At 40.6% G+C, this 23,153-nt stretch overlaps 1 protein-coding gene across 1 annotated transcript; it reads left to right on the top strand.

Annotated features, from left to right (window-relative positions):
• The first annotated feature begins 9,315 nt into the window (after nt 1–9,315).
• Nucleotides 9,316–22,574, top strand: CAVIN2 (caveolae associated protein 2). Its single transcript, XM_061440641.1, has 2 exons — nt 9,316–10,149; nt 20,170–22,574. The coding sequence occupies exons 1-2, from the start codon at nt 9,718–9,720 to the stop codon at nt 20,962–20,964; spliced, it is 1,227 nt and encodes a 408-aa protein (XP_061296625.1). The 5' UTR covers nt 9,316–9,717; the 3' UTR covers nt 20,965–22,574.
• Nucleotides 22,575–23,153: the final 579 nt, after the last annotated feature.

The following is a 23,153-nucleotide window of genomic DNA, read 5'->3' as shown; positions in this document are numbered from 1 at the left end:
ATCTGGGGCTTAGAATGCAAAAGTAATTGTCCAAAGTCATACATCTTTGCTGCTACTTGAACCTAGGAAGTCTGGCTTGGGAGTCCAGGCTCTTAATTCTTATTGTTTGCAAGCCGACTCCTGGGAGCAGGGCAAAGAGAGAAAAGCGGGAGAGGAGGGGTGGAGAAAGGGAAAGCTATGAGGGAGCAAGAGTGAAAGAGCAGGAAGAGCTGCCGTTTTCAATCTGCAATTCAGTGGTTTCCATTTCTGCATCCAAGTCAGCTTTTACCATCTCTTAGGAAAAAAATATGGAGGAAAGAGAGGTAGGGGTCAGTGGAGCACTCACCTAATTTTTCAAAGGGCAGCCTGTGGAAGTGGCCCAGACCACTTCTACTTACCTACATTAACAGAACTTGGTAAGGCATCCACACCTGGTTCAAAGAGAAGCTGGGAAGTATAGCTTCAGCTGGTTGGGCATGTGCCCTCCTTAAACTCCATCACTGTAAAATATACTATTTATGACAGAAGAACTTCCTGTCCTCTCATCTGGATTCCTGCAACATATCTGTGCTTAAATGTCCCTGTTTTGAGGAGGACTTTCTTGACTGCCCTATCTAATGTAGCACCTTCATCACTCTCTGGGCCCTTATTCTGTCTTATTTGTGCTCATAGTACTTATCACTGTCTAATGCTACATTTTATTTTTACTATCTGTCTCCACCCCCACCCCTTAGAGCACAAGTTCCAGTGGAACAGGGACTGTCTAGTGTTCACTGCTGTTCCCAGCACCTGCTTGTTGCTCAGTAATGTTTGCTGTATGAAGCGATGGATGATGAATGAACAGTGTTGTCTCCCTTCCTTTGATTTTGACAATAAAACAAGATGGGGAAGAATTTAGTTATCTTAACTGGCACCAGAATTCTTAAGAAAGTAGAAAACTGTCTTTCATGATAATAAAATATCTCCTTGAGGTAGAGGACAAAATGCAAAAACCAGTATTTGAGTGAAATTTCCCCTCATGAAATAAGAAGTGGAAGCAAGGAGGAAAAAACAAACTGAGAAGAGAGGAACCAGTAGGACGTCAGAAATCTTTGTAAGACCCTAAAGTTTCATTAATACTCTCTATACTCATGGGTGCTTTGTGTGAGTGGATTCTGACCCACTTAAAGCAGGGGCTGGGGTTCACAACTAGGCAGGAATAAAGCAGCATGGAAATGGGAGTCCAAGAGGCAGAGGAGGCCCTGAGAATGTAAGACCCTCTCAGAGAATTTCCAAAAATCATGGTATTCCCTAAATGATAGCACATGGGAGGTGAAGCAGAGTCTACCCCTTATGCCAATGCTATACATTATCTTTGCTCCATCACTCATTTACATAGGGTTTCCTTATATGTTGCTGTATTTCACACTGACATCATTGAGGGGTTATATAAAGAATTGGTTGGCAGAGATTAGGATTGTGTGATCGTGTGCTTTTCCATCACTAATCTTTCTAGGGAAAGTGAACATTCAGTTTCTCTCTGTTGCCTCACCCAAAGAATAAGGAAAAGACAGGACCTTCAAGACTTCTCCAAACTGCATCCTCACTTTCCTCTGTAGCCACTGCAGGATCAGTGTAGAGTGAAGAGGATGGGATCAGATGATGCTTCAGCACCTTCCTTTCTGCCTAATTCCATTTATCTTAGTAATATGCTTTTATCTCATCACCTTTGGTATGAAGCTGAGAAATTAGGTTTTCTTAAGAGGCTCCCCTGGTGGTTCAGTGGTAAAGAATACACCTGCAATATAGGAGACTCAGGTTTGATCCCTGCATCAGGAAGATCCCCTGGAGAAGGAAATGGCAACACACTCCAGTATTCTTGCCTGGAGAATCCTATGGACAGAGGATCCTGGCAGGCTGCAGTCCATGAAGTCGAGAAAGAGTTGGATACAACTTAGTGACTGTAACCACCACCACCACAAGGTAAAAATAATTATTAAAAAATCCTTATTTTGTTGTATAGTATTATTTTACTTTGCCTAAAAGGTCCATATAGTCAAAGCTATGGTTTAGGCATGTACAGATGTGAGAACTGGACAATAAAAAAGGCTAAGCACCAAAGAACTGATGCCTTTGAACTGGAGAAGGTGCTGGAGAAGACTCTTGAGAGTCCCTTGGACAGCAAGGAGATCAAACCAGTCAATCCTAAGGGAAATCAGTCCTGAATATTCATTGGAAGGATGGATGCTGAAGCTGAAGCTCCAATACTTTAGCCACCTGATGCAAAGAGCTGACTCATTGGAAAAGACCCTGATGCTGGGAAAGATTGAAGACAGAAGGAGAAGGGGATGACAGAGGATGAGATGGTTGGATGGCATCACCGACTTGATGGATATGAATTTGAGCAAACTCTGGGAGATGGTGAAGAAGGGGAAGTCTGGCATGCTGTAGTCCATGGGGTCACAAAGAGTCAGACATGACTGAGTGACTGAACAACAGCAATAGTATTATTTCAGGAGTTAACTTCTGGGGATAGTAGGACATATAAAAATATCAGATACAGGAGTTCAGTGAACAAACTTACACTGTTAATAATAATTCTTAATTAATTGCATTTTCATTGCAAACTACATGCACACAGTTATCTATTATTGTATAACCACTGTAAAGCTTAGTGACATAAAACAAAAATTAATAGGCATACAGCTTCGTGGGTCACAAATGTAGACAGGACACAGCTCATCTCTGCTCCACACCAACTGCTGCATCACCTGGGCAGGAAAGAGGAAAGAAAGTAGTTAAAGATACTTGAGACAACTACCTCATATATTTTTTTCTCCTCATATCCTCTCCATATGGAGAGGGAGCTACCTTAGGCTCCTTCATAGCATGGAAGGTTCACTATAGTCAGATTTTTTTTTATAAGAAGCTAGTATCCCAAGAAACCCAGGATAAGATTACAAACCTTCACATTTCCTAACTTCAGAAGTACCAGAGCATTACTTTTGACTCATTCTATTTGGTCAAGCAAGACACCAAGGCTATTCCAGATACTGTATAAGGAAGTAGGAATTACATTGCACCTCTAATCTGCTAAGGGGGAATCCACTAAGTGGATTGCTTCAGTGGTGTCTAACTCTGTGCAACCCTATGGACTGTAGCCCACTGGGCTCTTCCGTCCATGGGATTCTCCAGGCAAGAATACTGGAGTGGACTGTCATGCCCTCCTCCAGGGATTCTTTCTGACCCAGAGATTAAACCTGAGTCTCTCATGTTTCCTGCGTTGGCAGGCAGGTTCTTTACCACTAACACTACCTGGGAATCATAGCAAGTAATTTTAATCTACCATATTGCACTTTCTTGGAACATAGCCTCAAAATACAGATAAAATAGAGCCCCTATATCTTCCTTCTTTAATTTAAGGAAGTTAAAATCTATAAGAACAGGGACAAATGTATTTTATGCAATAATATACATTCAGAAATGGGTATAATTCCTTGAAAATGATTGGTGATCAATAAGTATTTATTCAAAGGATGTATGAATCACTGCATGCCGAGAAGCATGACAGATCAACATGGGGAGCAAATATTCACTGTTGTTTAGTTGCTCAGTCATGTCCTACTCTTTTTCAACCCCATGGACTGTAGCCTGCCTGGCTCCTCTGTCCATGGGATTTTCCAGGCAAGAATACTGGAGTGGGTTGTCATTTCCTTCTCCAGGGGATCATCTCGACCCAGGGATTGAACCTATGTCTCCTGCACTACAGGCAGATTTTTTACCATTGAGCCACTGGGTTTCTAGGCAGCAAATATCCATGCCGCTTACCAAAACCAAAACTCCCAAGCACATGGGAGCTCTGTTTCTCTTGATAGGAATCTTCCCCAGCTTCCAAAATAAAACCTATAACCACAAAGTTTCCAGTATACCTACTTTCCTAGTGTGTAGGGGCCATTCTCTCTTGATTCAAAGGCTGTAAGTATGCCCTGGCATCAGAAATCCCTATTGTGCCAAGACAAGATTACCACTAGAAATCATCTTTAGGCACATCTCTCCAGGCAACACAGTCAAATGCAAATGCCATTTGAGGCTCCTGAGTTAGCCAGTTTTCTGGTTCCAGTGTCATTAAACAAGCTTCCATATTCTCAACCTCATTCTCTTAACTTCATTCATACAAGATGTTATGGTTAGATGAAAAACTGACCAGTGTCAAGAACTGTGAATGATCAGACTTTTTAACCATACTTGCAAACAAACATGTTAAACCTGCCACAGTTTTCATGGCAGAAGTTCAGAGACTCCAGGCTTAGAGACGAAGACTACTACTCATGATACTGAAGGAACATAAATTTCATGTTCGTGTTAGTTCCCTTTGCCCCTCCCCAGGTCACATGGGAGTGACACAGAAGTGGGTATAGGTAGATGCTGCACATTACAGATGTGTGTCACCGGTGAGGAGCCCCAAGTTTAGGAAACTTCAAGCTTTCATAAGAGGTGGCAAACAACCTGCCTAACCTTTCCCCAGAGGAAAACATTATCATACTGGATATCAAATAGCCCTACCATCTGCTCCTGCTCTATTCTCTGCTACTATCTCTAGTTTTCAAAGTTGCTCACCATACAAAAATTTTTTAAAAGGCAGACCAGAACAAAAGATTCAGTGTTTCTTCTCAAAAGACATTCAGAAACATGAAGAATCATGGAGAATTGCCTCTCAACAGCCAGAAGTTAGGGACGTAAAGGAGATATCACATTTATATGGTAGGTGGTAGAAAGATATTTCATTAAGAAGAGTAAAAACATGAAAAGATGTCTCCTTCTCCTGGAAGATACTTTCCTTTTGTTTCTTCTATTTCTATCTCTCTCTTTCTCTCCTACTTCTTAAAAAAAAAAAGACAAAACAAAAAATATTCAATGTGTTATGCTGTTCCTCTTTCTTTCACCGGGTTTATATACTCATATGACCTAGTCAAGAGGCAAGCCATCATTTGAAAGGCTTTTGAATACTAAGGGCTCAAAGAAAAGATACATGGAGTAGCCAGCTTAGCCTTCTCTGCTTCTTTAGCCATTGAGGAGAACTTTCTTTTCTGTGGGCACATTATTCCAGGCCTCCTATCACTGACACAATAGGAAGATCAAGCATATCAGGGTTCCCATACGGGTTTAAATGGAAAAGGCCAACCAAGGAGGACACTGATCTGCCTCTGCCTCTGGTTTAAAAATTATACTAAAGGTTAACCAAGACTTAGGGATTACTAATGATCTGCAATAGGGGCTTCCCTGATGTCTCAGCAGCAAAGAATCCTCCTGCAAGGGGACTTGCAAGAGATACATGTTCAATCCCTGTGTCAGCAGATCCTTTTGAGAAGGAAATGGCAATCCACTCCAGTATTCTTGCCTAGGGTAATCCCATGGACAGAGGAGCCTGGCAGGCTACAGTCTATGAGGTCACAAAGAGCTGGACATGACTGAGCAACTAAACATCAACAAAAATGAAGAAGAAACCACATGGAGATGGATGCCTTAGCCAATAATAAAGCATTTTCTTGGAATGACTTCTGTGATTAAATGACTTAGATATTTGAGGTAACAGTACACAGCTGGAAGTCAGTTAGAGAATTCAGACCCTTAACTATCCCCTGCCATGACTAAAACCCTCATGTTACCCCATTCCAACACCACACCTATATATCTATATCAGAATTTGTCTACCTGCTTAGTCCTCCCAGTAAAGTGGGAGCTTTTAAAGGGCTACAAATATATGTTACTCACATTTGCAGCTCCAACACCCAGCACTTATTTCCCATTCAACAACCATTACAAACCAAGCAACCCCTTGCTACATTTTATTGCTGTACTAATTCTTCTTAAACACATACTTTCACATGTTCAAAAACTTCTAAGAGCCTCCTATCTGCCATTTTATCAAGTCTAACTCCACCACCTAATTTTTAAGGAACATCACAGTATGCATTAAGTAGATTTAATATTTCAAAAATTTCTCTTAAGAATTGATTGCTGAATTTCACTAATCTCTCTCAGACAGAAATAGGGCTTAAGATCAGGTAGAAAGTGACTGTATCTGCTCAGGGTTTTCTCAAATTCTAACTCACTAACAGTGCTTTCTTTTATTGAGTTTGCTTTCTTCTTGTATAAACTCTCAATGCCCTTAGAATTTATGTCACACACCATTACTTAGTCATATGCTATCTTGTACAGGACAGGTTCCCATTGTATTATTAAACAGCTCCTCATGGATCCTGTGATTATACGGTTGGGCAGCACAGCAAATTACATCATAATATGAAACTAGTCACTAATGAATCTGTTGTTGTTTTACTCACCAAATCATGTCTGATTCTTTGCGACCCCAAGGACTGTAGCCCTCCAGGCTTCTTGTCCATGGATTCTCCAGGCAAGAATACCAGAGTGGGTTGCCATTTCCTTTCTCCAGGGGATATTCATGACCCAGGGATCAAACCCACATCTGCTTGGTAGGCGGATTCTTTACCACCGAGATGCCTGAGAAGCCCACTACAGAACTGATCACCTATAATTTCCAATCATTCACTCCAAATCCATAAAAATAATTATTTCTGACAAAAGGTAAAAGGAAATGAAAGAAAAGTGGTGACTAATAGGGCCTTTGGTTTTATCTGTAATAGTTTCTTGAAAGAAAAAGTATATTCATGCTGAGGCAGACTGTCTTCAAAGATGGCTACAACAATCTTCGCCATGCTGCTCAACCTGTATCACGGGACTTGGTTGCTCCTCCCCTAAAGAAGTGAAGCCTATTTCCTGTCCCCTTGCAACTGACTGACCTGCTCTGACCAACAGAATGTGAAGAAAGTGACAAGGACACAGAGTTCCAGAGCCTAGCTTTAAGAGATCCTGCAGCTTTTGCTTCCACTGCTTGGGAACCCGGTTCTCTACTAAAGAGATCAAAGGGAGAGTCCCTGGAGGCTTAAGGATAGAAGACAGAGAAATTCCAGAATTCCATTCATCTCAGTTAAGGAGCCAGACATGAGACTGAGAGCATCTCAGATTCCTAGGTGAATATGTCTAGTAGAGATAACCCATTCCATCTGAGCCCTGCCTAGCCAATCCCAGAATCATGAGTAAAGAAAACACAGGATGGTTGTTTTCAGCCACTGAATTTCAGGCTGGTTTCTTCCACAGCAATAGACAACTGTTACTTGTGTTATTCAAAATTAATTTTAAAAAATAAATAAGCCACCTGCAAACCTTTTTTCCTGTTTAACAACTAGCCTCTCTCCGTTTCCCATCTCATTCCATGTCTTTAATGTCTCTATTCATCTAACTGATTATACAGTCTCCAACAATGCAATGCAAAATCAGTGCAAATCAAGGCAAAATCAGGGCAAAGTGATTATAGCATGAAATTGCAAATCTTTCAAAACATGTTAAGAAATCATGAAGTTGATGAAGGTAACATTAGAGAAGCCCTTGAATTGTGGGCAACTCTTCTGGGAAATGAGAATCAGCAGCTGGAATAGTTAACATTTGAAGAAGAAAAAAGATTCACACAGATGATGGCACAGTAAGTGCCTCAAAAGGGAATGATTAGAATGTCAAAATTCAAGAGAGGCTCTTGGAAAATTGATGAAGCCCTCAAATATTTTTGCAATAATGACCCTCTTTATGATTTGCCCACAGAAGTCAAATGTAAAAAGGACATTGTGTCATGATACCACATAATTTTGTTAGAAAATTATGCTTCTCAAAATCAACACTTGATTCAGCTTTTGTTCTAATATTTAACACATCATCGACCAACTACATTTTGTTAAATGTAAGGTAAATCAATTTTAATAATTTTCTTACATTTTTTAAAGATAACGTCTCAACCAAATACTTTTATTTTTTCCTATTTTTAAATGATTCAATTTAAGTGGGTTTGGGGGGGTACCAATTATCTGAAGAAAACTGGGGGCCTCTGTAAAATCTTTGATTCATCTCCCTAATTAGCAGGCATATGCACTGAGGACAGGGTCTTAGACCACACTTTATGAGTATTCTCTAGACAGTTCACCAAGCAAAGAACTGAGCAGATAGTGTAAACTCACGTGTTCAATAAATGTGACAATGAATGACCTACTGACTGACTGGCTCACATGTAGATGCTGCCATTGAAGAATGGCACTTTATCCATTATCAATCCCTGACCCAAAATCAGCTGGCATTTGTTCTCAAAACTGTTCATAGAAGGCCTATTACAAACTTTCTGCTAAAGCTCTTTCAAAGGCTGGATACATTTAAAATCAATTCAAGCATGTAAAGTCGTTTCAGGAAATAAGCCCCATGTCCCAAGGGCTCAGCTGAGCAGGGCCACTTTTCAGAACAGGTGTGCCACTTCACTGAGCAGGAATTTGGAAATGTCAAACATTAGAAGCACTTCAGAAACTCCAACTCAACCTGCCTGAGAGTCGTACTTCTGGGCACATGTCAATAAATGCCTTGCAGAGGTGAGCATTTGAGAAAACCTCTCCGCCCTGATTCAAAATTAGTTACAATAAATCAGCATGGTACGTTCTTAAACAGATCACACACACCTTTTTTATTTGGCTTTCCCTGTTTCAATTTTACTTCTCATGCTGCTGCTGCTGCTGCTAAGTCGCTTCAGTCGTGCCCGATTCTGTGCGACCCCAGAGACGGCAGCCCACCAGGCTCCCCAGTCCCTGGGATTCTCCAGGCAAGAACACTGGAGTGGGTTGTCATTTCCTTCTCCAATGCATGAAGGAGAAAAGTGAAAGTGAAGTCGCTCAGTCGTGTCCAACTCGTACGGACCCCATGGAGGCAGCCTACCAGGCTCCTCCGGCCATGGGATTCTCCAGGCAAGAGTACTGGAGTGGGTTGCCAGTGCCTTAGAAACTGTTTAAAGTAGTTATTCAAAAAGTTCCCATCTATATTACATGATAACTGTCCATAACAGGATTGGATGTTTTAACATCCCTGAATTTCAGTCTCTTTCATTTTATCTTGCATCTCCAATTACAAAAGTAAGAACTGGGCTGTTCTTCTTGTCATTATCAGTTACTTCTATCCCTTTGAAAATTAAAAACCAACACTACGGGCTTGACTGCAAGTACCCTTTAAATTTGGCCTCTTTCAGTGGACACCAGGCATTCTGAAGCCCATCGGTCTGTTCCAGGGCAAAGGCAAACAATACTTTCCATTACAATAACTTGTATCCAGGGGAAAAAAAAAACCAGGCATCTGCAGCATACGTAGCATAGCTGCCAGAGAAAAGTTTACTAGCTTTAGCCAATTGGAGGCTGTGGCCCTGGGCCAAATTAGCATGTTTCTCTCCGCCTCTAGATGAAGTCAGGAGTGAAATATGACATTGAACTTATTCTTAAAAAGGAAGAGGCACAGGAAAGAAAAGTTAAACCTGCAGGAAAGTGCCCTGTGCCAAGGAGAACGCAATTAGGAAGCTGTGTACATGCCTCTGAACCCTGAGTGGTTCTCAGTTCTGTATCCTTCGCCTCCCACTGGGTGGAGTAGGTCTTTTAAGAGCAGCTGGAATGCGATTCCCCTGATCAGTGTAGCCAGTTGTTGACTGTCTGAACCTCTGCCAGTCCTAGAGAGCGGTGCTCCGAGCTCAAACCAGAGGGCGAGGCTAGGCACCCCCTAACCACCAGTCCTTCTCACCGGGGCCAGAGGAAAGTGCCCATCTGTGCAGCAGCCATAGGGGAGGACGCTGTACAAGCTGAAAAGTTCCAGCACCCAGGTCCCAACATGCAGCCGGAGAAGGCGGCCAGCTCCAGTCCAGTGCCGTCCTCCACGCCGAGCCCCAGCCTGCATCTGGGGAGCACGGAGGAAGCCATCCGGGACAACTCGCAGGTGAACGCTGTCACGGTGCTCACGCTCCTGGACAAACTGGTGAACATGCTCGATGCCGTGCAGGAGAACCAGCATAAGATGGAGCAGCGGCAAATCAGCCTGGAGGGCTCGGTGAAGGGTATCCAGAACGACCTCACCAAGCTCTCCAAGTACCAGGCCTCCACCAGCAACACGGTGAGCAAGCTGCTGGAGAAGTCGCGCAAGGTTAGCGCGCACACGCGTGCCGTCAAGGAGCGCATGGAGAGGCAGAGCGCGCAGGTGAAGCGGCTGGAGAACAACCACGCCCAGCTCCTCCGGCGCAACCACTTCAAAGTGCTCATCTTCCAGGTCAGTGCCCCTGCTCTCCTCCCACCCAGCTGGGCCTCCTCGGCATCCAAGATTTCAGTCTGCTTGGCTCTCCCAGCCATTTGTACGTCTGTCCTGCCTGTCAGAGATCACACACACACACATGCACACACATACACAATGCATTGTCCTCTGCCTTGTGCAGGCGCCTGTGAAGTCTGCACGCGGGCGGTAGGAATTTCCCGGATAACTGCAGCCTGAACCCAAGGCCGGTGCCTCATGAGTTAGCAGGGTGGAGTCATTTGTCAAAAGCACGTGGATGCACTCCGTACAGGTTGGGAAGGTGAGCAGGTGCAGGCACCCTCGTCAAATTCATTTGTCTCTCTGCATTGTGAACGTGGGGCTCTGACTGCAGCTGTTAGTTGGACAGGGCAAATTAATTCAGCGGCTATTTATTAACTCTTTGTGGAAATGAGGGAATCGTGTAAGTTGTGTTTTTAAGCAACAAGTCAAATTTATAACTTTTTAAAGCATCCCTTTGTCCAAAGGTCACCAGTGTTTGGGGAACTAAGTACTGATGACTGATTCCATTAGAAATGAACTAGCCTCTTCCTATTATGACTTTTGGTCAAAGCAATCTTCTTGCGCTCTTTTCTAGCAAACAATGCACTAAAACTATAGAGCATAACTCTGCACACATGCTAGATATGCTTGTCATTACTCAGACCATAACTGTAAAGTAAAATAGTTACAAAGGCTAGTCCAGAATATTTTCTTCTTCAAATGGTTGCCTTGGAATAAAATGGCCACTTAATTTTTTTAATGCCTCAATGATGCAATTAATGTAGCAAAAGGCTATTTGGGGACAGGGAGGTTGCGTGGGGCTGTTGTTCCGCCAAGTAGTGGGCATTTGTCAATCCAAGGGCAGCCCTGCCTAATGCTAGAAGCCCTTCCGCCCGGTGGAACCCAGCCAGTGCAGAGCCCAGGAAGCAACTGCCATCCCTGCCCCAGGGCTGTCTGGTTGTGACCATGTGAATAGGAGAGGATTTCAAAGCCATGGAGGGGAGAGGCTATAACCAACTGTTTGATTGTGAAAGGCACACAAGAAGAGCCTTCATCTCCCCAAAGAGATTTAGAAACTGGAATTTAAACCGAGGGAGCCTTCTTTTTCTAAATGAATCTGCTCTGCCAAGTCAGAACCTAGGCCCCCTTACTCCATAAAAGGGAAGACTCATCTCGCTGCTTTTTGTCCTCCCTAAACTACACTTGATGTTATAAAGCTTCAGGCAGCTGATGTCCTCCTATACGTTGCAGGCTTTTGCAGTCTGGAAATTTTTTAGCGTTTAATGTAAATGAAATAGCTTTTCATGCACCAGATGAACTGAAGAGAGATATGGTAACTGCGCCTTTCCCAAGACATACAAGATCCCTATGTTATTAGTCTAAAAGATATTATAAATCTCAACTCTCAAGGCATTTCTAAATTAAATACTGATCTCCAAACAAAACCAAACATGTACAGACCTGTTTAAATCTGAGTCATCAAAGGAAATTTCCCTCCTTCCAGTATGAATCAGAGAGATTATCTCTTGTCCTATCCCTCGGTGAAGGAGGAAAAACAAGAAATTATTTATCTAGTAGAGGAAATCACAATATGCTGGGATCAGTTTTTGTTTTGTTTTGCCACGGATGTTCTGTGGGTGCTGGAGGGAGGGGTGGGGGAAGATATGTAACTAAAAATTTCAAGGGAACTGTAAATATAACATTTGAAAAAAAAAAACAACTGTTGGAAACTTAAAAACATGCCCTGCTGGTGAAGCCCTGCCATGGTCTTTTTGTCACAGTGGATTGACAGGTGTGAAATTGCTGCCAGAAATTATAGGAATTCTCCATATAGTGAGGATAAGGTGAAATGGGCTTAAGACCATTGTAGAGCCTACAAGAATCCAAAGCAGTGTGTTCGGCTCCATTCAGAGCCTCTTAGCAAACAGCACCCAAGGACATTTTCTAAAGAACAGTTTAGGAGACAAATGATTAGAGGCAAGGAACTGGACCTTTTTTAAGTCATGTAAGATCTTTTATTAGCCTAAAGTATTTCAGAAATATTAACTATCAGGACACTCACTGCAAACTGACCATTTTGAAAAAAACAAATATAAGTGAAGTCCTTCAATGGGAAACTTCCTCTTTCTGGACTATTTTTAAAGTAGGGGGTTTTAGAGTGGTAAATTATTATATCCATTACAGTTCTTATATTACTATATTCATTATGCCAATGGATATAATAATAAGTTGTGTTATAGAGTGGTCCAGTATAGGGGTTGAAAAAACATACATTTTGTCATATAGACACTGTTTCAATTCCTAGTTTCACTGCTGATCAATTATGTCCTCTTATGCACATTTTCTAGCTTTTCCCTCATCTATACATCTTATTAATATTTGAATATATTAATAAGATCAAAAGTATTTTGAGCTCTTAATAAGCCCTGCAGAATCTGCTAAGCATCTTTCTGTCGTTTATCTCAGTTGCCCCAATTTACAGATGAGGATGCTGAGATTCAGAGATGCTTACATCTTGTCTGAAGTTATTTAGTAAGCAGTGGTGAAGCTGGAATTTAACCTCATATTTAATTGATTCCAAAATGTGTGCTCTTAAATATTAATGTTTCTTCCCACATCTCTTTCTCATAGGGTGAGAAATAAGTGGATTAACATATTCAAAATGGTTAGTAACTGTCATGGTGTAAGAGCTCAAAGAATAGAAGCTCTTCCTGGGTGGATTTGCATGGAGTGGCGGCTATACTTGTGCTGGTTAGAAATATGGCTTTTTAGTAAAAACTTGATCCCACCCTACCTAGGATCTGCAAACAGCCATGCTTTTGCTTTTTTATGTGCTATTTATTAAAAGCTACATATTAAAAGCTACATTCATTTACTCACTCCCACTTCTTGCCATACATTGTATAACAACTGCCTTGGTGAAATTGGTTACCAGCAGAGGACAAGAAAGCAAAATCCTTTAAGAGCACAGGCCTCTGCCCACAGGGCCTACTCTGCATACACCCTTCTAGTAGCTGCACAGTCTTCACCATGCTGGGGCGTAGGGTAGATACTCTCTAGACCTGAAGAGTGAGGAGGGCAGAGACTGTACCAGGCACCACTTCGGGTCTTGAAATTGTTTCTCATTTTTGGTCTACTTGGCTCCTATGCTAGACTTTCCCTTCTTAAATCCATTGGTTTTCTGGTTTCAGACAAAAAAAAAAAAAAATTAATGTAAAAGCAAGAGTGAGGAAGAAAATCTGTCATCTGACCAGAACACATTCAGTCTTGTAGTGTTTAGAAGATTATGTTTCCAGTTTGTGAAGTCCTGTTGTGTTGTCTAAAATCTGCTGGTGCCTTTTGGTTGGTTGATTTGTTGATCTACTAGATACTTATATATTAGCATTTTTTTTTAATTCTGAAATTTTTCCTATTTAAAAAGTCATTTAAGTCTGCTGAACTTACAACATTGGTTGTAGCTGTTAAGCCTCTCGTGCATTAGCAATTACTTCAAATTATAACCAGTAGAATCTAAAACTGGAGAAAATTCATCTCCTTTTGAGCAATAAAATAAACTGTAAAATTCCTGTTAAATTTAGCAGCTTCCCTTTTTATATTTTTTAAAAATAATAGCTTAAGATCTATGTTTGAATTCAAAATACTGTGACAGAAGCCGGTATAAATGAAATAAGACTCACTGGGGTTGCTGATCATAAAGCAAATGCTAAAGACTAATAAGGCTAATACTTTGCTTGTACATGCATAGGTATCTTTTACTAAAAATAAAATCTGTACAGAAAATCAGTGAATTTACTGTTAAGAGGAAATTTTCTCTGTTGATTGAAGAGACTAGAATTTCACAGTAACTGGCCCTGAGGGTGTGATACTCACTTAAGGCCTCTTAAAGTTCTAGTAATGATTATTTGAAAAAGCAGTCTGGGAATGATTTCAAATCCAGGGAAAAAATGAGAGTACTCATGAACAATTTACACTTTCATCCACATAAAATTGTGAAATTGGGTGAAAAGAGTAGAAGTTAGATATTTACTATGACTATAATTCATGGAGAACCAAGCCTATAGATGTGTTCAAATATTCATCATTTGGGTTCCTTTGATAAGAACAGAATTTTAGAAAGGTGCTAAAATTATAACATCTTCAGACTATTTTAATTGATTTTTTTATAGACTATACTTCATCCAAAGCCACTGTTCTGAAAACCATTAATTTAGTACAGACTTAGAAGAAATGAACATATAGGTAATCAAAGCCACATTTATATGACAACTCACGATGTTTATATCACATTGATTAATATTCCAATAAGGGGATTTGGTTTTGATATGCTAATTATCCAGTGACCTTTAGTTGAGGAGATAAACAAAATACTAGTTTTTATGTTATAATTTATACTTACTGAATGCCAGCATTGTCTCGGGCATTTTAAACAAATAACTGATTGTGGTCAGTATTTCTTCAAAAACATCATTACTTCTCTCATATATTAAAAGTCTAGATTCTCAGATGCAAGGCTTCCAAGTAAATGTTGCCCACTCTGTTGTTTTGTAATCTGTATCTATTTGAACAAATAAATGTTCTCCAGTGCAACTCAGGTCCTACAGTTTTGATTCTTGAATGAAAATAAAAAAAAAAGTTTGGCATTTGTACCTGTGAGATCACTTTTGCAATCTGTTAACAAGTTTTTTATGAGATTTAAGTTAATATCACAGAATCAAGTATTTTAGAGCTAGAAAGTGAAGTAGCTCAGTCATGTCCAACACTTTGCAACCCTATGGACTGTAGCCCACCAGACTCCTCCGTCCATGAAATTTTCTAGCCAAGAGTACTACAGTGGGTTGCCATTTCCTTCCCCAGGGGATTTTCCCAACCCAGGGACCGAACCTGGGTCTCCCACATTGAGGGCAGATGTTTTATCATCTGAGCCACCAGCACCTCAATAATCATTTAGTTTAACCTCATTTTATATCAGAGGAGCAGAGGCCCTCAGAAACAAAGTGACTAGCAAGGTTTCATTTGATTAATAATATAAATTATAGTTGAATTATGAAATGAGGGAAAATAAATACTATAATCTCATTATGGCAAAGTTCATGTTTACTGGGTTTTCTACAAGAGCTTTTAAATAATTCAGTGTGATTTGTTTTTTGTTTTGTGGGGTTTTGTGTACAACAAAGAACACCTAACCAGTGTGATCTTAAAAAAGAATTGAACCCTTGATAACACTGAAAAATAATGAAACTTTTAAATCCTCGAGAATGTGAAAGACTGCTCAGGGATTATAACTAATGCATTTTATTCTTATGACTTGCTGATTCCACTGACAGCTGCCTTAGGGGTGCAGTTCTAATCAATGGCTTTATCCACTTGGCAATCTATACCTCCAGAAACACAAATCGGAGAAAACCATCAATGTGTAAAAGAGACCTATAAATCAAAATGTCAGGTGGGCATGATTCCATTTTAATAACTAGTATTTAGAGATTATTGGATAAAACATTCCATGGACACAAATTTATGGTCCTCATATCCCTCCAGGATGCCACCACATCCCTGTGGGAATGTAACCACCTTTGTTGTTTCCTAACAATGAGAATGATAAGTTAGTGACAGGAGAGCAAACTGCCTATTCAAGCTTTGACACTGTAGGCTTCCTTTTCTAACGCTAGTCATAGAATCTTCTCCTTTAACATTGTATATATCTATTTTTTATGTGCAAAGAGGCTTTGCTTCCATGAGCATCAACCCAAGAAATGCCCAGCATGTTTTCCAGTTTCTCTGTGTTGATATCTACATACAAGATGGAGACTATTAGTTAACAATAATTAATATGAACAGCAAACAAGAGAAACTGCAAGGAAAAATACCGCTTCTCAAGAGTTCTTTTCACTCCTTTTCTCTTTCACGGTATAAGCATGAAAACATTCAAATAATATTAATATTCATATATGTTAGAAGTGTGCTGAATGATGGCCCATTCCAGCATGCCTGTCTGGAGAATTCCATAGACAGAGGAACCTGGTAGGCTACAGTCCACGGGATCACAAAGAGTCGAACACAAGTGAGCGACTAACACTTTTCACTTTTACATGATCCTTTAAAAGGTCAGAACCAGGAGCAGCTGCATCAGTGGGGCTACATACCTTTTCGCAAATAAATCTGCAAGGCAAACAGTCAACTGCTACTGGAGGCCTCTACTGGGAAGAACTACCCATGGAAGCCACGCAACCCATAAGGGATTCTTAATGCCATATTAAGAAGTTACAAACCCTAAGTGAATATATAGGTAACTAGCATAGTTAAACCTTGACAGAATTGAGGATGATATTTGATCCTCTCCCTTGAAAGAGCCATCAATCTTAGAATATTTAAGAGAAAATAGATTAAAAACATTACAGCAGGAGTCTGAAGGGAGAAGTATCACCTCACCCATAGGCAGGTGAAATATCACGTGTTTCCATGAGGTATGTATGTTAGGGACTAAACAAGACAGGTGAGTGGGTAAGACTGGACACTCAGGGAACAATGCAATTACAGAGGAGCCACTGTCTGTAGTTCAAGTTGAATTTCCACCACTCTAACAGTTACTTGATAGTCAAATGCATCTATATATTTTATTGAAGAATAGAGATTTTGAAGAGTGTTAGCATTCTTTGGTTTCTAAACAAACATTATGGAAGTGTAAGACCTAATGTACTTAGATATTCACAAATTTCTGTGTGAAAGGAAAGGACTGACCTTCAGAACAGAACTATAAGAAGTCATAAAATAAACAGTGTCCAGTAGACATAACACAAAATACCGCTTGAGTAATTAAGGTGACAGCAGAAGCATAGCAGTTGGCCAAAAGACACATCTCACTTGTTTCCAGTTGCATAAAGACACATCCAACTCATTCTGGATTATGTCTGTATCTGCTGGGTTTACTTTCATAGTTGGCATCAAAGAGTTCTTATATAAATTTCCCCAGCATTGTATGAAAGAATTCAATTGGGTTTTCCACCTTTCCTCAACTGCCCTCATGCATGCAGTGTGATCTACCAACAGATGACTTCTGATTCACCTGATAATGGACTTTTCCCAAACCTGTCCTCAAAGGACACACAATAAGTGAGACAAAAGTCTAAGACTCAACAGTTAACTGTGCTTTTTTGACCATAAAATTTATACTGTATTAAAAATGAAATATTATTAGTTTAAGTCTTTTAGAAGTACAATTAATTTGTCCATCTTTTATGGAGGTTGAAGAAAGGGAAGTTATCAGAGAAATCTTTTGATTACCCTGAGATTATACTACACGAAATGTACTTCTTGCCTAGTAACCAAGGCTTATTTTTACAGTTTTCCACCTGACTTTCTGCCTTCTTCACTAAGGACTTTTAATAACATTTCACTGAGCTCTTGGTTTCTTCCTTTCCTGCAAGTAACTCCTGTCAAACCTTCCCAACCCTCTTGTCAAATCCCAGAAGTAATTTTGCTTCTGGACTAAGTATCAGAGCCCTAGCTATTTCTGTAGTCTGCTACTCATCCGCTGAGAATAAAATCCTTCCTTAAAAATGAAAACCATCGAGCCCCATAGGCCTGGTTCTTCTCCTTTCCCAGTGGCAGCAGCAGTCAGCAAACGTCCTTCCAGACACAGAGCTAAGTCCATTCTTTCATAGTGTCCGACAGAGGGGCAAGCTCCATCCTCAGTGCTCTCTTAGGAAGCCTCCTCACCCAACACACACTCATTCAACAGATAGCTGCTAGCTGTCAGGCACTACTCTAGTCACTGAGGCATAACAGTGAACAAGAGACAAAAGTTTCCACCCTCTCAGGGAATACACATCAACGAGAAAGAGACAAATCGAGACTTGTAACATGGCAGAGCTGCTCTCTGTAAAGGTCCATGTTATAAACGACTCATGGGAATCCCGAGCACCTTTCAGTTTCTTACTTTATTATACCGTGTTTCTGACACATTCTGTGATATTCAAAATGGGAGAGTGTGGAGAAAGCTCTGGGGAACAGAGTTTGTGATTTCTTCATTCTACCAAGGAGCCTCTTCAACCAGATGCCCCACTTTCTGCTCTACCCAAAACTTTGTTTCTAACCAACGCATGGAAAGAACTCTGTTATGAGTATGTGTGTGTAAGGGGGAGACACGGGGCTATATCTTTTCGGAGAGTAATGAAATTATACTACTTGGTGGTTAATAAGGAGAGGGATTTTTTATTTTCTCTAGATTAAAACATAGTTCACTTAGTCTTTGTAGGGAGAAGTTAAAGGTATACACCCATAGAACATATTTGTGATCATAACCCCAGTTTTATTGACTTTTCAGTCAATCAAAATTGTCAAATGGGAAGGAAAGTTCTTACCATTAACATAAATTTTGCAAGAAGTTTAGCTCCCACATGGACTTATAAATTCACTAAGCCAGTTATGTTTCAAACTGAAAGTATACTGGACAGTCCACAATATAATAGGTAACACTGAGACTCGGCTTGCAAACCTGGCTGGCAGTGGGCTCTGGAGCCTGGCCCACCTCAGTATTCTTGCAGAACCCCTCACACACTTGGGAATGCAGTCTGAAAGCTGCTAATCTAGGTCAAATCCTCTTGCTCACATTTGGAAGAAACTGAGACCCACGGAGATTAAGCTATTTGTTGAAGGCCTCCCAGCAAGGATTGAGACTCAGGCCTCCTGCCACAAGTTCTGCCCACAGTGCCATTTCTCCCAGTGAAAATGTGAAGGCACCTTGCTGGCTGGCTCTCATTGTCCTATATTTAAAGAAAAGTATAAAAATCAAAGGGATTCCTCTGCTGTATGACCCAAGGCTGTCTGGATTCAAATCTCTTTGCTTTGCAATGCTGGAAAACCATCTCCCTTGCACTTTGGAGGCAAGTTTTCAGGCTCTGCTCCCTGCAGCCCAGTGAGAGGCAGATCCTTGTACACCTAGAAGCTGGAAAAAGAGGTGTGCTGGGAATAAGGGGAGGGGAACAGATTCCTGAGTTTCTCTGTTCACTCTAGGTGGGGGCTGAAGTATTCTTGCCCAAGGAAGTCCTACTTAACAGATAGGCTTGATAAGCTATCTGGCAGCATGTGTCCCCCCAATGATTCCAGAAGGCCATAGTATATCACCTCTCCTTATAATGCTCACAAAGGACCTTCTAAACCTTCATGAGTTGGGTCCCCAGTAAGGCTGGACCTTCCATCCTTGACTCCAAATTTATGTCATTAGAACAATTATGCATGCTTAGTCGCTTCAGTTGTGTCTAACCTTGCAACCCTATAGACTGTAGCCCGCCAGGCTCCTCTATCCTTGGGATCTCCAGGCAAGAATACTGGAGTGGGTTGCTTTGCTCTCCTCCAGGGGATCTTCCTCACCCAGGCATCGAACCTGCATCTCTTATGTCTCCTGCATCGGCAAGCTGATTCTTTACCTCTAGTACCACCTGGGAAGCCCCATTAGAAAAAAACAGATATGAAGGTTGACTATACCTTTTCTTTTGACTTCTACCTGAGGAGAGAACCTGGTGTCTAACAAATGTTGGTGTCTAACATTTGAGGAAAAGATGGGGGCAGGGGCAAGAACTGGGAAGTCCTCACTTTTATCTTCTAATTTGACCTCCAGGCTCTTTTGCAGTGGGTTTTGGCAGGAATAGAGCCTGAGGGTAGGAGAGAGAGGCCCTTCTGAGTTCACAGTAACTTACTTTAGCTCCTTTATCTAGGCAGCTTCCTGGTCTATCTGCACCACAGCCCACTTCCCTCCCTGCCTGTCACTGATAGAGCCCTTGCCAGATGCCCTCATAATATTCCCAACAGGCAACCCTTGGCCTTACCCAGCCTGAGGCAGAATGACTTGATCAGTTTAGAATGAACCCTTCGTATTCTAGAAAGCTAACGCCACAGACATTGGATTTCTGTCATGCCAAAAACACATAACACAGAAATTACAGCAGTTCAGGACTATTTGTGATATGCATTTTAACATGAAATCTACACTGCTCATCTTTTCAGGAAGAAAATGAGATCCCTGCCAGTGTGTTTGCAAAAGAGCCAGTTTCCAGCCCAGGGGAAGAGAAGGAGGGGGAGCACGCTGACGAAAACAAGTCCCTGGAGGAAACTCTGCACACAGTGGATCTCTCGTCCGATGATGAATTGCCCCACGACGAGGAGGCCCTGGAAGACAGCGCAGAAGAAAAGATGGAAGAGAGCAGGGCAGAGAGAATAAAAAGATCCAGTCTCCGGAAAGTGGATAGTCTCAAAAAGGCATTTTCTCGCCAGAACATTGAGAAGAAGATGAACAAGCTGGGGACAAAGATCGTATCTGTAGAGAGGAGAGAGAAGATTAAGAAATCTCTCACTTCCAATCACCAGAAAATATCCTCAGGGAAAAGCTCCCCTTTCAAGGTCTCTCCTCTCACTTTTGGGCGAAAGAAAGTCCGAGAGGGAGAAAGCCCAGCAGAGAATGAGACCAAATCAGAAGACATGCCCAGCAGTGAGATGGCCAACGACTACGAGGAGAGCTCGTTTGCAGAGGGTCTTTCCGAAGCGTCCCTCACCAGTGCCCTTGTGGAAGGGAAGAGCATGGAGGGGGATGCTGGGACAGCGACCTCGAGAGGGAGTGACTCAGCCATGGACAGCAACGTCGACTTGACTATTGTGGAAGATGAAGAAGAGGAGTCAGTGGTCCTGGAACAGGCACAGCAGGTGCGCTATGCTGGAGACTATGTGCTAGCCTCCCATGAAGCAGAGCGTTCGGAGGAGGAGCCAGTGCAGCCAGCTGTGCTCCAGGTGGACCAGACTGCTTAAATGCACAGCCCTCTGTGAACCAGCTTGTGCTTTCAGTTAGGTGGGTGACCAGAGCCTAGAAGCAAACTCCTGCACATCTCCAGTACTCCGCACTCACACCATGTCACTGTCTAGGCAGTCATCACTTGCTCCACAATAGGCACACACACGTGACCAAGATTTACTATGAAGGCAGCCTGTCAGGGTCTATGCTTCTAATGTACCCTTGACTTCCATTTCTGTAGTTCCTCAAGACTGCCCAGAAGAAGAAATGGAGCAGTCATAAAACACTGATCAATGCGGCTAAGTCAGAATCACCAGAGGCTATGTAAGATACTAATTATGAAATATGATTCATTTTTTGTCATTCCATGAGCTTGCTGAACACTGCATCAATAATATATTGAATTTCCATAGAACTCTGTGAATCTATATTCAAGTGTGTGATTATATAATATACATATATATTTAAGCTAAAGAGATAACTATATTTCAGAAAGAAAACACTTTTCTTAGAAGAAAAAAGAAGAGAAAGTTCAGTTGGATATTCACATAGTAGAAACCACTGTTTATTGAAAATGAGGGTGAAATGAAATTGAAAGACATTCAGCTAATGAAGTAAGATATGTAGAAAAGCCAGGACTATTAGAAAACACTAAAGAGAAGTTGGAAAATAGGGAAATAGGAAACAAAGAATGCCAAAGAGAATGAAGACAGAAAGAAAAAAGCATGTGCTCAAAAGTAAAATATTTATGATACTAGTTCAAGTATTTCACTCCTTATATAACAATACTAAAGAAACTCATATATATTGGAATAGTATGTTATATCTTCACAATATTTTTATTTTCTAATATTTTCAAATAATGTAAAAAAACATTTTACTATATTAAAGATGCATTTTTCCTTAATAAAAGACACTACAAGTACCTCTCTAAAGAAATTCAAAAGAATGTCTCTTTAACATTGGAATGAACATTAATCTTCAAACATAATACATACTGCTTTTCTTAGGAAGTTGAATCATACTATTCTTTATTGTTTTCCAAATTTGAAATAATCCTTGCACTCCAAATGATGTAATGTAGGTTTATAAGCTGTTAGAAATCAACAGGTTGGGAAGGGAAGGATTCTAGTTTTCCTTTTTTTGTACATAACAGTAATTTCATTCCAGGTCATATTTTATTTATATATTTTATCAGAATATTAATATGTTTACTAACTTCTTGAAGTATGCTAGTGTTTATGTGTATGTGCATATTTACTCAGACAGGGTAGTTATTACTATTGCCTAACATTATACTAAAATATTGCTTTATTTTTAATTACAGAATGGTAATGTTTTAAGAAGACTATTATAGTTTAAAGACAGTTATATCAGAGAGCAGATTTCCTACCTTTAGTATATACCACTCACTATTAGTAATCTTATAAATATAGATAATCTGAAACAGTGTTAACAAACTGTGCTTTGCCTTATAAAAGGAAGAGTATTAACAAATGTACTAATGGCATAACTGATACAGCTATGTCCTTATTTTATAATAATGTACCCCATATGTTATATTGTTGAACTAACAATGACTGTTGAAGAAGGCTAAATAAATCAAAAAATAAAAAGCATACAACAATGTCAGTTTCTTGGTGGAACAATTTTAAAACAAGGAGAAAGAACTGATTATTAACCTCTCTTCAAAATGTAGGCCATAATGTTGGTTGTTTCAGTCTTGATTTCATCTATTAACTCTGCTTTCTTTTTTCCCTGATCTCATTTAGAAATCCAAGACTCATTCTTCAAGTTTAACTTTCTTGACATCACCTTGCCAGCTCTGGAGAGCATCTGAATTTATTGTAGCAGCTGATGAATTTGATAGTTCTATCTGCATTTTTATTATTTTGTACCAGGACTTATAATACCTCAAATAGCCCTGCAAACATGAATGTGTTGAACTGTATGTATTGAACTGTACATTCAGTTTATTCACAGAGATACACCTTTGCTTTCTGCAATGCCATCCAGTTGGCTGAAGACTTAATTTCACTCAGGGTCCTAAACATGCCTGTTTAACCTTTATAAGTTGCTGTTACTTCTTGCAGCTGAGGAGCTGGGAGATCCAGAGCTAATGCAATATTTACATTTCCTTTTCAAAAATTCTTATGTCACTTGTTCCTAGAAACTATCTGCATGTCAGTGAAAAACTGCACTCAGG

The sequence above is a fragment of the Bos javanicus genome, chromosome 2, assembly GCF_032452875.1.
Source record: "Bos javanicus breed banteng chromosome 2, ARS-OSU_banteng_1.0, whole genome shotgun sequence".
NCBI lineage: Eukaryota > Metazoa > Chordata > Mammalia > Artiodactyla > Bovidae > Bos > Bos javanicus.
The sequence above is the reverse complement of the archived record's forward strand: the minus strand, read 5'-3'. Positions and strand labels throughout refer to the sequence as shown.